Here is an 11,942-nt window from a genome sequence, read left to right on the forward strand (position 1 = left end):
TTTCTGTCTGTTCAGTCCATAAACTAAGCCTGGGATCAAATGGAGCCTTCTGGGTTCACGTTACCCAGGAGAGCGGCGCTCTGGAGGAGCTGCAGACGTAACATCTGTCCGTTTCGGAGAAGCGAAACCACGCAAAAATAAATAAATAAATAAATAAATAATCCTGGTAAAAGCTCACACCGGACCGCGCACGGTAAAACACTCACAGAGTTCAGTTGATCTGTTTGGATCAGACAAATCCAACTGACTGATGAATTAGCGCAGATTTTTCTGCAGATGGGAACCAGGAAGAAGTTGTTCAGACCCAAGCGGGTGAAGTGATGCTAAGTTAAGTGAAGTCGCTTAATTTAATTTATTAAAAGCTATTGGGGCCTCAGTCAGTGGTTTTTGTCACTACGAGAAAAATGTAGATACATTTATCTTCTAATTTGTGATGGGATCTGGATTCACGGTGAATATTAACTAAACCGCAAAAAATGCGACTAAATAGCCGATGTTAATATGATTGTAATTTCACGGATAAAAATAGTACATGACCGATTTTTTAAAATTTTTTTTATGTTGTTGCTCAAGATAACGGATAACAAAAAAAGTCTAGCGCCACCTGCCGCCCTGACACCAACTCACACACATCTTCATTCACAGTCTTACTTGTAAATCGATGTTTCTTTTCTTGGACGTTTTGATGTTAGCTTGTCGAATAAAACTGTCGATGTCTCAGTTTTATTCGCTGGGAAAATCAATAAGCAGCTTGAGGTGACTCTGCTGCTCTCTAGTGGCGAGAAGCCGTAATATTGGCTGGTAACAATCGGAATGCATTGTGGGAGATGTAGTTTGTAGTCAATTCGTGCTCAAAACCTATTTTAAGTCAATCATCGGCCTCTAAAATGCTGGGGGTGGGGGTGGGGGGGGGCACATAAAATGACATGAGCCTTGAGTTTGACACATGTGCTAAGCCATTAAGGGATTAATAAACTGACAAAAGTATTTTAACATTATGTCTAATGGTTGGTGGCTCAGTGGTAGACCAAATACACTATAGAGAGTTTACAGTCCTAGGTTTGATTCCTGCTCCTGGGTCATTCACTACATGTTTTCCCCTTCTTTGTCTGCTCTTCTCCCTGTGAATCCACTGGTGAATGAAGGCCACTAGTGCCAATAAAAACCTCCAAAAAAGATTTGGTGGCCCAAAAATGCAAATATTTAAGCAGATGTTTATGGGGGAACTTTTCTGCTATAATCCAGAAGCACACATTTCCAGTTTGAAAGCAGGATTTCACGTCTTTTATTCTCAAAACTTTTAATAGTTTCGTTTATATTTTTATTTTGAAAGCAGCGAAAGTATTAAAAGTTTTGAGGACAATAGATGCGAAATCCTGCTTTCAGCCTGAAAATGTTTGCTCTTGGATTATGGCAAGAAAATTCCCCCATAGATGTTCACCTCTCATCCTGCTGATTGTGCAGGGTGGCATGATAAATATGGAACCTTGTGTAGCTCACTGACCAGTGGCTAATTAAAATGTGTCATGTCATATTTATACCCCAGGAAAACATGAAGTCATACATTAGTAATTAGAAATTCCTTGGAACTTTGTTTGACCTAAAAAAGGAAAAGTATGCAGTTCAGTAACTGTGGCACTAGTGATTTTATAAAACAAACAAAAAAAAGCTTTTATTTTTAATACAATATCTATTCAAATTTATTCAATGATCATGTTGATTCATAAATCCAGAGTTAAAAAAAAAAAAAAAAAAAACGTTGATTGTCTGTCCCACCCAGCGTCTCCACCCGTCTTCGTCCCCAATCCGATACGGGTCATAGCCACGCTCGGGAAAGACGTGTCCCTGGAATGCAAGCCGAAAGCATCGCCCAAACCCCGCATAACATGGAAAAGAGGAGACAGGAGGATACAACCAAACAAAAGGTAAAACACTCTAGTGATTTATTTAAACCCTCTCATGCTGAAGCAGTACAAGATCTGAAATAGGTGAGCTGTTTGCTTTCACAAAAGCCAGGCTCTAGTCTGAGCGTGCAATAACTGTGAGCTGCCTGATGTATGTTGTGGTTTAAGTTTCTATGATATAAAAAGAATGTTACAAAAATTGGACAGGTGATTCAAAACACCTGTTTGCTGAATCTTTATTATATATATTATATATCGTCATATATAGTTCAATTCATGGAAAATTTTAATAGACTAGTTAATATTCTGACGTAATCCCCTTATTGCACACTAAAAATAATAATAGGTCAGATGGTTTAAAGAAGAATTTATTTCAATTTCAAGTGTTTTGTTTTAAATAGCATTAAATTTTTATTGTCCTTTATGCTGTAATATTTAAAGATTTTATTTCCCTTTACAATTAGATTGGCTCATAAAAGTTTTTTTTTTTCTCTTCTCATGGTGTTAAAGCAAAAATCCAACTGTTATCATTCTGGCCCAGGCCTGTGAGGGTTGGTAGACATGTCTTGTTCCAACACGTCACATTTTTATTACAGTTTCTGAAATTAAGTGTCACTGTTGGAATAAAACACTATAGGTACCAGCAGAGCTTTGGAGGCTCATACTTAACCCCCTCTGCTCCTCCAGAATGCTGACAATTTAGTCCCTACAATTTCATTTGGAATCCGCATGCAAGTTTGCCGCTTCATCTTTTATGAGAAGCATCTCCTGCCTGCACCTGATGGGGCCCGCGTACGCACAAGAACCCATCAATCAAAGTGAGCGACGCAGCTGAAATTATCACTTACTGCTGAGAATCCAAAGTTCTGAGTGAGGGAAGGGGACGTTTGTTTATCAGCTAAGATTTAGTAGTCTGTTCAACAGACTCATGGCAAGGGCACCGGGTTGATAATCAGATCCTCAGTGTGTGTGGCTCCTTCAAACAGACAGCTACAAATCTTTACAACTCCAACAGGTGGATTGAAGAGGATTTGGGTATGGGTTTGTTGCCATTATGTCACTGGAGGGTGAAATACGCCTTTGTTTTGAACTACACTGGTACGGTTTTGGATTACCTTATATTTGTTTATGACCTTGTTTAAAACAATGTTCTGAAAAAGACTACAGTTAAGAATATTGTTTAAAGTGTTGCAGTTTGTCAAATTACAGCAGGGTTATTTGTTTTATTGAAGTGTTGATTATGTGGTGATCAATCTCAAAGTCACACATAATTTTGAAATGGAAGGAAAGACTTAAAAAATGTTATATGATTTTTTTTTTAAATTAATTTCCCCTGGTTTCTAGAACTATCTTTGGCTGCTGGTCCAGCTGCAGATCTTTTGGGGTGTGTTTCCATCAGTTTTGAACATTTGGACTCAGAATTTTTGCCAGTTTTGCTTTGCAAATTAGCTCAAAGTCTTACTGCAAATTTCCAATTAGAATTAGGTGTGACTGGGCTATTAATGAATAGGAATAAGCTTTATTTACTCTTAGTCTCATTATCCTGCTGGGCCTCTGCCCCAGCCGTAAGTCTTTTGAAGCACCTAATTTGTTTCTCTGCCCTTTATTTAATTACATCCATCTCCCCATCACTTCTGACCACCTACCATGTTGCTGTTGAAAAATGTATCAGGTTTTCAGCCTTAGTGCTTGGTTCCCACATACAGTGGTTTGCCAAAAAGTTCACTTTTAATTTTTATCCAACCTTCTTGTTTGAGGTGCCCCACACAGAGTTTGTAACAAACTACAAATGCAACTTAATTTGGGTTTCTTTAAGCAATTACCTTCTTCCTGCCTCTCATACAAGCCAGATTGGTGGGTTAGATTGTAGTTGATAATGGATTACATGGAGCTCTGAGTTGTTCAAAGCTGGAAATAGTGCTTCATAGTCAAACCTTTTGTTAAATTTCTCCACAATGTGCTCCAAGGCTTAGTATCTGTAGCTGTTTGTTCACTAATGTACTCAACAGAAGTTAGTGTCACTCTTTTGCAGTACTTGGAAACTGCAAAACTCTTTTGAAGTTGTGAAACAGCTGCAGTTGTGTTAAGATTAAATTACTCAAATGTGGAATCCACTTACTAATTAGGTGGCTGAGGTGAGGGGTATGAATATATTTTTTCAAGGCTGTTATCTTTCATCTTAGAGCAATTTACTTTCACCAGTGGGGGGCACACTTTCGCTAGAGTGCTAACAGCAGAGCTAATTTTTCACTTGGCATTTTTGCTAACTTTGTCAATGTTTAAGACACTTAGCTCCTCCAATTTAGTTTTTTCCTGATAAACTATAAAGCGCTAATTTACTGGGGTGCTTTGTAAATTTTCAGTTGAATAAGCTTCAATATCTTCATTGAAATTTTGGTTATCAACTGTTAATCCTTCAGTTAGGCATTTTAAACATGCTCTTATTCTGAAGGGTGCCAACACTGTTCATGCAGCAATTCCAATTTTGTCACATTATCAATCTTTCACCCCTCCCTCCCCCCAACAACTGTATTTCGAACAAGAAACATGCAGGAACAAAATAAAAAATGAACACAACAGAAAAATATATGAAGATAAGCAATATCTGTCAAAATGTAAATGATATTGGGGTTTGTTGTCTTTCAATTTGAATTGAAGTTAGCACTTTAGGATTAGCTTCTGCCACATACCATGTTGGTGAAGCGCTTTAGGATTGGCAGAACTAATGTTTATGATTAGAGCTGCAGAGTTGACGCAACTAACATTTTATTTAACGGTGCCTACCACTTGCTTTCACTATTGAATCTGATATTACAGATGTGTATGATTCATCCTCCTATAATCTCTCTTTTAGTAAAGCTAGGATGCAACAGAAAGTGGCTTTATTGTCTGAGACTGAAACCTCGTTTCAGTTTGACGCCCTTAATGGCCTGTCTTTTGCAACTTAAATGTCCCAAAGTGAGTTAATGAAGTGGATGACGCCGTGTTTAGGAGAGTCACTGTTTAAATCGCGATCAACCTTGTGAAGGGCTGATTGCAATCTCAAACGGCTAAAACAAAGTGGGAGAAGCCGTGCATTGTAAGGTCCGGGTCAGGGTGACTCCTGCAAGGATTTTCTGACACCATCTATAGTAAAGAGTGTATGGATGGAGAGACGCTGTGTTCTTGAAGGAGGAGGGGAGGAATCGAAGCCGCCTCGCGTTTATCTGACATTGACAGCTGTGCTGACTTAATGAAGGTTTGTAATTAACATGGATTTCAGGATGTTCAGGGCTTTTGTCTCTTAAACAGAAGGTATTAATCCCATTAGCTTGAGAACACGTGGCAGATTCATTTGAAATATACAGACTTACTGTCAGACTGTAAGTGAGTAATTTGGGAATTTCTATTCTCTTTGCCAAACTTTTTAAAGAATCTGCTCAAATTTAATGATTCAGCATTTAAGCAATGATCACTCTGTTTGCATTCTACCTCTGACACCCTTCAAATCAACAGATTTGTTACCAAATGATAAAGGTTTTCTGTGATGTTTTGCTGTTTCCTCTAGGTTCTCTTTAAGGTTGGCTTCATTTGCATATTCTGTATACCCAGTAGTCTCTATCTTGTCCTTTCTGCCTCAGTGTCCTTGTCGGATGTGAATATCCTCCATAATTTGAAAAATGTCTCCTGGCTGTGGATGGTTGCCTAACTGTCTATGTGTAGGTAGATTTCGTTTCACCCCCATGAGTCTTTCGTTGCCATTTCCAATCACCTTGCTGGTGTTGAAAGTGCTCTGTGTTGCAAGGATAAATACCCAACAGTAGAGAAATTATCAAGAAACCTTTCAATGCCTTTTGCTTGATGTTGAATAAAACCCTTTTTTTTTTTTTTACTCGCTAAACTACATTCTAGTGCATCGGGTATCTTAATGCTGAACTCTGTTTATTTTATTTTAAATTTAATCAGATTCTCTACAGGCCTACATAAATGTATTTTAAATGTATAAAGAATATTAAAATTAAAGGGCCAAACTCCCACATTCTTTCTTTGACCACAAAGACCAGATTTGAGCAACTGTGAAATTGGACAGTTTAGCTTTAGATTTATTGTTTGACCTATTGCCATTTTAAATTTTGTATCTACAGATTTTGATGTATGTAAAATGTAACTCCTCTCCTACTTCATTCGGCATTGGTACAAAACAAATATCTCCCGCTTAGCCCACAGTATTGGATAGGGTGGGCTACACCACATCCATTCTTCAGATCAGAGAATAAGAAGGACACATTTGAAATCGTCTTAGAATTTGGAAAGCCTTCGTTCCACCGCTGTGACTTTATTCTTTAAATGCAGCCTTCAAAGACTGAAGTCCCTGAATTTGAACAGACCCTTTGAAACATCCTTAAGATTGACCTGTAGCATACAAAGAGAGGAACCTTTAACTATTCACCAGAGCACAAGATTCTAGTTAAAGTCATTCTAGACTTGAGCAAAAGAAAGAGTTGAAACTTATTGTTTAAACTTATCAGGAAAAAGGAAAGACGCCTTTTCTTGTTTGATTCTTAAACTTTGTTCATCTAGATATTCTCTAAATGTTATGGAGACTTAAAGACCCACACAATGCCACAATTTGCTGCTTTAGAGGGTTTTTTTTTTTTTTTTTTACTACCTTACCATCCAGATCACTAGATAAAAAGACAAAAATTTGATTTTCATTCAGGGTCGTGGCCAGTGGTGACCATTGTAATCTCATGTTTATGTCCCAAGGAAATTAAAACAAAAGTCTAGATTTTGAAGTTCCTAGACACTAATCATCCTATAAAGTGTAAAATAATAATAATAAGAAAATGGGTATATTTATTTTAATGAGTTCTTGGATGTATTTGTGCTACAGGATGTTGTTCAGGATAATTATTTCTCAGCGTGGGATTTTTTTTTCTGTTGATTAAATAAGTTTAAAGTTTAAGGTTGGCTTTATTAAAATATTTCAATGTGAGCAATATGTTCCCTCTAAAAAAACCAAAAAATATACCAGCATCTTCATTGATTTTCTTTCTTAAAATCAAATCCAAAATAAATGTTATGTAATTCAAACAAATAGTTTTATTTGATTCTTTGGGGAAAAAAATACAGCATGATAACAAAACAAGACACTGATGTGATTTCTGCCCTTCAGCCAAATCCACGCATAGCTGCAAGCAGCCTCGTTGGATATAGTTAAGTCCTATACGATCTTATGTCAAGCACTTAATTCCCCAGCTGTTACAAGTCAAACCAAAATGTTTGCACCGACTTGTTTGTGTCCTTCAGCTGAATGAGGGCCTACTTATGAATGCAGGAGTGATGTTTGCAGGTTTGTTTTCCTCCATGTTACACTTGGGCTTTCTTTGAGAACCGCCTGGTGATATGCACATCAGTTTGACAGTTTTTTTTTTTTTTTTCCTCAATTCACTGAATGCAGTAACATTTAGGTTGCGTCGCGTGGAGCCCCGATCCTACACAAGATGAAAGCACTACTTATTTAGATTTATGGAAATAGTGATGCAGGGGAACAAAGAACCCTAGACGTACTTTATTTCCCATTGTGTAGCATTCTCTGCAAACATTGTACTAGAAATTTTCCTTTGATGAGTTTCAAATTATACTGTAATTATTCAAATGGCAGCCTGTTGTGATCCTTGAAAGCCACAAGATCTGATATAAAGCTGCTTTGTACTTTGTACACACAAAGAAACATAGAAATGAATGTTTGTGTGGCATCAAAACCTTGGTGAGACATTTCTTTACCTACTGAATCTGTCCTCATTACATTAGTGTTTCCTTTATGCACACCATGTTTATCCTTGCTGGATATGGAGCTGTTAGTGGTCACAAGTGTATAAATTGTTCTAGTCACTTCTGCTATGATGCCATTGCCTATTGTTTTTTTTACTTTTCTGTACATGGTTGAAAGTGTAATCTTCATGCACAGGCTATGGCTGTCTCAATTAGTCCAAAAATATTTAGTTAAATTGGTCAAAAAAAAAAAAAAAAAAAAAAAGGGACGACTACACTGCAATTGGATGCATTTCAAGCTTTCAGCATGTTGAGGTGAGTGAGTTTTCATCAGGGCACAGAACGTCTCCTTAGCATAGCATGGCTTGAAGAAATGTTATATAATTGTGCTGACATTTATGGCATCTCTAACCTGCTATGCTGATGTCAGAGAATTTCTCACTGAGCATTTTTTTATTTGAAAATATCTATAAACAATGTCTAAATTGTCCATAAAATTAACGGACTGCAATGGCTCAGGTGACAGAGTAGACCCAGAGGGTCCTATTTTGAGTTCTGCTCCCTCCCTTTCCAGGGGTTTGAATCAGGACGTTGTAAAGTATCTGCCAGCTACGTGAGCACGCAGCTGTGGGACACAGGAGGGTGCTGTGCTGTGGCAACCTTGGTTTGTGACAAAAAAGTAACATTTTTGAACCACTGAATTTGTTGGGATTTGTTTAAACAACAAATTGGCACTGTTTTTGTATTTTGTACACAAAAACCCCTGATAAATTAACCTGCTTTGCCTGCCGGTGGTGGGAAAAGGGCCAGTGTCATTTCATTTCATAAACAAAAAGTGATGTGTAACTTGGACACAACCTCAGATCCTCTTTTTGTCACCAACTCAACAACTGATTTGCAAATAATTAGTTCTGGAAGTCCAAAGCCGGAAGCTTTATATTTCGTGTTTCTGGTTCTCATGCAAATCTGACGTCCACAAGCAACACTGACGGACAACAGAGCTGTTCCTTTTGGCTCACTGGCCATACATTTTTTCTTCAAAAATATGATCTGATGGGACGCTGAAAAAGTCTAGTGTTTTGTGTAAGTCATGCAAAAAGGAGTTGGCCCATTACTGAGGCAGTTCAAGCCTAAAATGACGTCTCAGTGGTGTAGCAAGCACAGACGCCCCGAGCGATAATATCCGCATCCGCAGTTCACATTTCTAAATAAAAAGTTTCTTTCAAAGAAGTAACATGAATGATCTCCATCCATCCATCCATTTTCTTTACGCCCTTGTCCCTCAGTGGGGTCAGGAGGTGCTGGTGCCTCTCCAGCTAACGTTCCGGGCGAGAGGCGGGGGGCACCCTGGACAGGTCGCCAGTCTGTCGCAGGGCAACACAGAGACAAACAACCATGCACACACACACATTCATACCTAGGGGCAATTTGGAGAGGCCAATTAACCTGACATGTTTTTGGACTGTGGGAGGAAACCGGAGTACCCGGAGAGAACCCACCATGCACAGGGAGAACATCCTCAGCAGCAACTCAGTGAAGAGGCTGATGCCGATATATCCGGTAACGATTCTAGTTGAAAATTACAGTTTGTGCCAAACAGTTGTGGTTTTTTCCTTTATGAAAAAAACAAACAAAAAAAACAACAACCAAACTGAACATCAGCTCTAGTAATATGAGCCACTTCAACTCGAATGTTTACCAAAACCATAGATTGTTTCCATCATCCAATTCAATCCAAGTTTGTAAATGTGACATCATATTTACTTATCTTTATCACATTTTCTACAGATGAAGACATACAAGAAGGGGCATGCACAGAAAGCGATACGCACTTGTGTACAAATGCATTTCTCCTGCTGAAAATAGAAAATTTTCCCTTTGTTCCATGTGAAGTCATGTGCAGCAAACAGAAAATAAAAATTGCACAGCATGACATCTTTGAAATGAAAGAGAAGAAAAATGCTACAATGACAACAAACCTGTTTTAGTTTAGGGGGGAAGAAATATCCCTGCACAGCATGTAACAGCTCTTATCTGCTTGTTGGACTTCCTGTTGCTCTTGTTCCCTTGACCAGAGATTATCATCAACATCAGAACGATGCTTGACTTTAGAACACCTCATGGAAAACCAAGGTTTATAGCTGCAGCAAAAAGCCTAAAATAATTTCCTGCAATCTTCTGAAAAGCAGAGTCCTGGATGCATGACACAGATGTTTGTTTTTGAAGCTGATGGCCATGTGTTTTCACCTCCAAACAGAATACACCATGTTGGTGAAGGGCACTCTGCTGATATCATTTCGTGCACAAAATCATTTTGTAACAGTATTGGCTTGTTGGAATCTGACACCATCCCCCAAAACAATGGTTTGGCAAATTGGGTGTCTGTAAAGTGTATTTAGGGGAGCCGGGAGACGTCGGGTGTTATAGAATCCAATTTGCGCAATATTTGTGCCCATACAGTAATCTAAAATGACACCTCAGACTGTAATATCGTCACCCTCTCCTGTCTTGTGTACCAGCTGTGGCTCTTTTTAGCATGTCATCTCCCTCATTTGTTCTAGTTAAACCCAATTCAAAAGTCACCTGAGAGGGATTTGCCAAATCAGTAGGCGTCATTAACACTCCAGTTTGAAGATATTTATGGACCCGACATAAATGTCGGAAACAATTTGATATCAAGCGGATCCTTTTACATGTGAACGGCAATGAGCTGAGAGGATTTGTACAGAGGAAGACGCTTTCACTGGGAATCAGCAAATCAATTTTGATCAGGAAGGCATATGGAAGTGATTATTATGCAAATTCTGGGTTTTTGCAGTTGGCAATCTCCAAACATGTTCCCAACATTTCTTTATTTAGCCTCAGTGAATAGAAAACTCTCATCTGCTCAGAGCAACATCACGAGACATAAACCTACTTAATAATTCTCACACGATAAAACAATAAATCTTATGCATGAGTTTAACTGAAAAGGTTTTACAGCAGTGATCTTGGATGAAGTGGTATATTTCAAATGTTTGTTTCTGTCCATTTTGAAGAAAAGTAGGGCAAGTTTACTTTTAAAAAGACCCAAAAAATTCTTTAAATGTCAACCTCATGCACATGTTTATTACAGTGTCTGTTGAATAATTGCTGGGGGATTCTTTTCCATGAATTATTACATCAATGAGTCATAGAGGCAATAAGCATGTGTCACTGCTGAGGTGAAACTCCACTAATTTCATGAATGGGCTTTGCTTCATGATCCTATCAAAGCTGCAGTCTTTTGTGTTGCTTGTGCGTTTCTCTTCTGCAACGGTATCATGTGTGTTGACAAGATTATTGGATGGTATTAACTGTAAAGCCAGCATTCTTTGTCCTGACTGTACTGTCTGTTTCTGGTGTTATAAAATGTAATGATTGGATTATATAAGAAACAAAAGTCTGGATTTTTTTGAGCTGTAAGCAGTACTCTTTAAAACTGAGGTGAATACTGGGGCTCGGTGGCTCAGTTGGTAAAGCGACCATCATGGTCCTCGACCCGGTTATCCAGGGATCGCGTCCTGCTCTTCGGCCTTTTGTTGCACATCCTCTCCTCCTCTCTCCACCCGAGAGAGAAGGTGGATATTTATTTACCTACCGGTAAATAAATATAACTTCATATGTTTTTCTTTTTTAATTGAACTGCTGAAACAAGTTAACCATTCAATGTCACTGAAGTTTACTGGGATTCTCTTGTATTTTGCTCTTCTCCTTTTTAAATGATTCATTTTGAAGTTATCTTTCAAATGCTTATTTTTATTTAATATACTCCAGCTGGATTATTCTGCAAAAAATACCCCAGCAGGGTGAACATTTCTACACTTTTAACTCTGTACAACTAACAAATGACTTCATGTCCTAAGTTCAGCTGGTGTATAAATTTGACTCCCATGCCAGTATTGATTTCAGCCTCCTTTTTGATAGGATTATGGTGTTGCGGAACAACACTTTGAAAATTGTTAACTCCAGCCGAGCGGATGAAGGGAACTATGTGTGCCGGGCAGAGAATCAGCTGGGCTCTGCAGAGATGACTGCCATACTGTGGGTAAAAGGTAAGTGATGCCCCAGAGGCCTTTATTTTCTGCCAAATTAGCACAAGTCAGCCCTCAGTAAACAGTCCCCAATGTCATTTTGCCCCCCCACCATTGCATGGGTGCCAGGAAATTTATTGTGCTTGATCAGCCATGAAGAAGGGCTTTAACATTCAAGAGTCATAATACAGTAGCAGGTTTTAATAGCATAACCGTCTCTCTTATAGATGCA

At 38.5% G+C, this 11,942-nt stretch overlaps 1 protein-coding gene across 5 annotated transcripts in view; it reads left to right on the forward strand.

Moving 5' to 3' along the window:
- Window positions 1-11,942, forward strand: part of cntn5 (contactin 5) — a 155,231-nt gene that overhangs the window by 117,519 nt on the left and 25,770 nt on the right. For all 5 annotated transcript variants that reach the window (XM_016680665.1, XM_016680663.1, XM_007569936.2 and 2 more), the window contains 2 exons: window positions 1,781-1,925; window positions 11,604-11,731. In XM_016680665.1, the coding sequence (XP_016536151.1) occupies window positions 1,781-1,925; window positions 11,604-11,731 (273 nt within the window). The remainder of the gene's footprint in view (window positions 1-1,780; window positions 1,926-11,603; window positions 11,732-11,942) is intronic.

Source organism: Poecilia formosa, unplaced genomic scaffold, assembly GCF_000485575.1.
Source record: "Poecilia formosa unplaced genomic scaffold, Poecilia_formosa-5.1.2 Scaffold252, whole genome shotgun sequence".
NCBI classification, from domain to species: Eukaryota; Metazoa; Chordata; class Actinopteri; order Cyprinodontiformes; family Poeciliidae; genus Poecilia; species Poecilia formosa.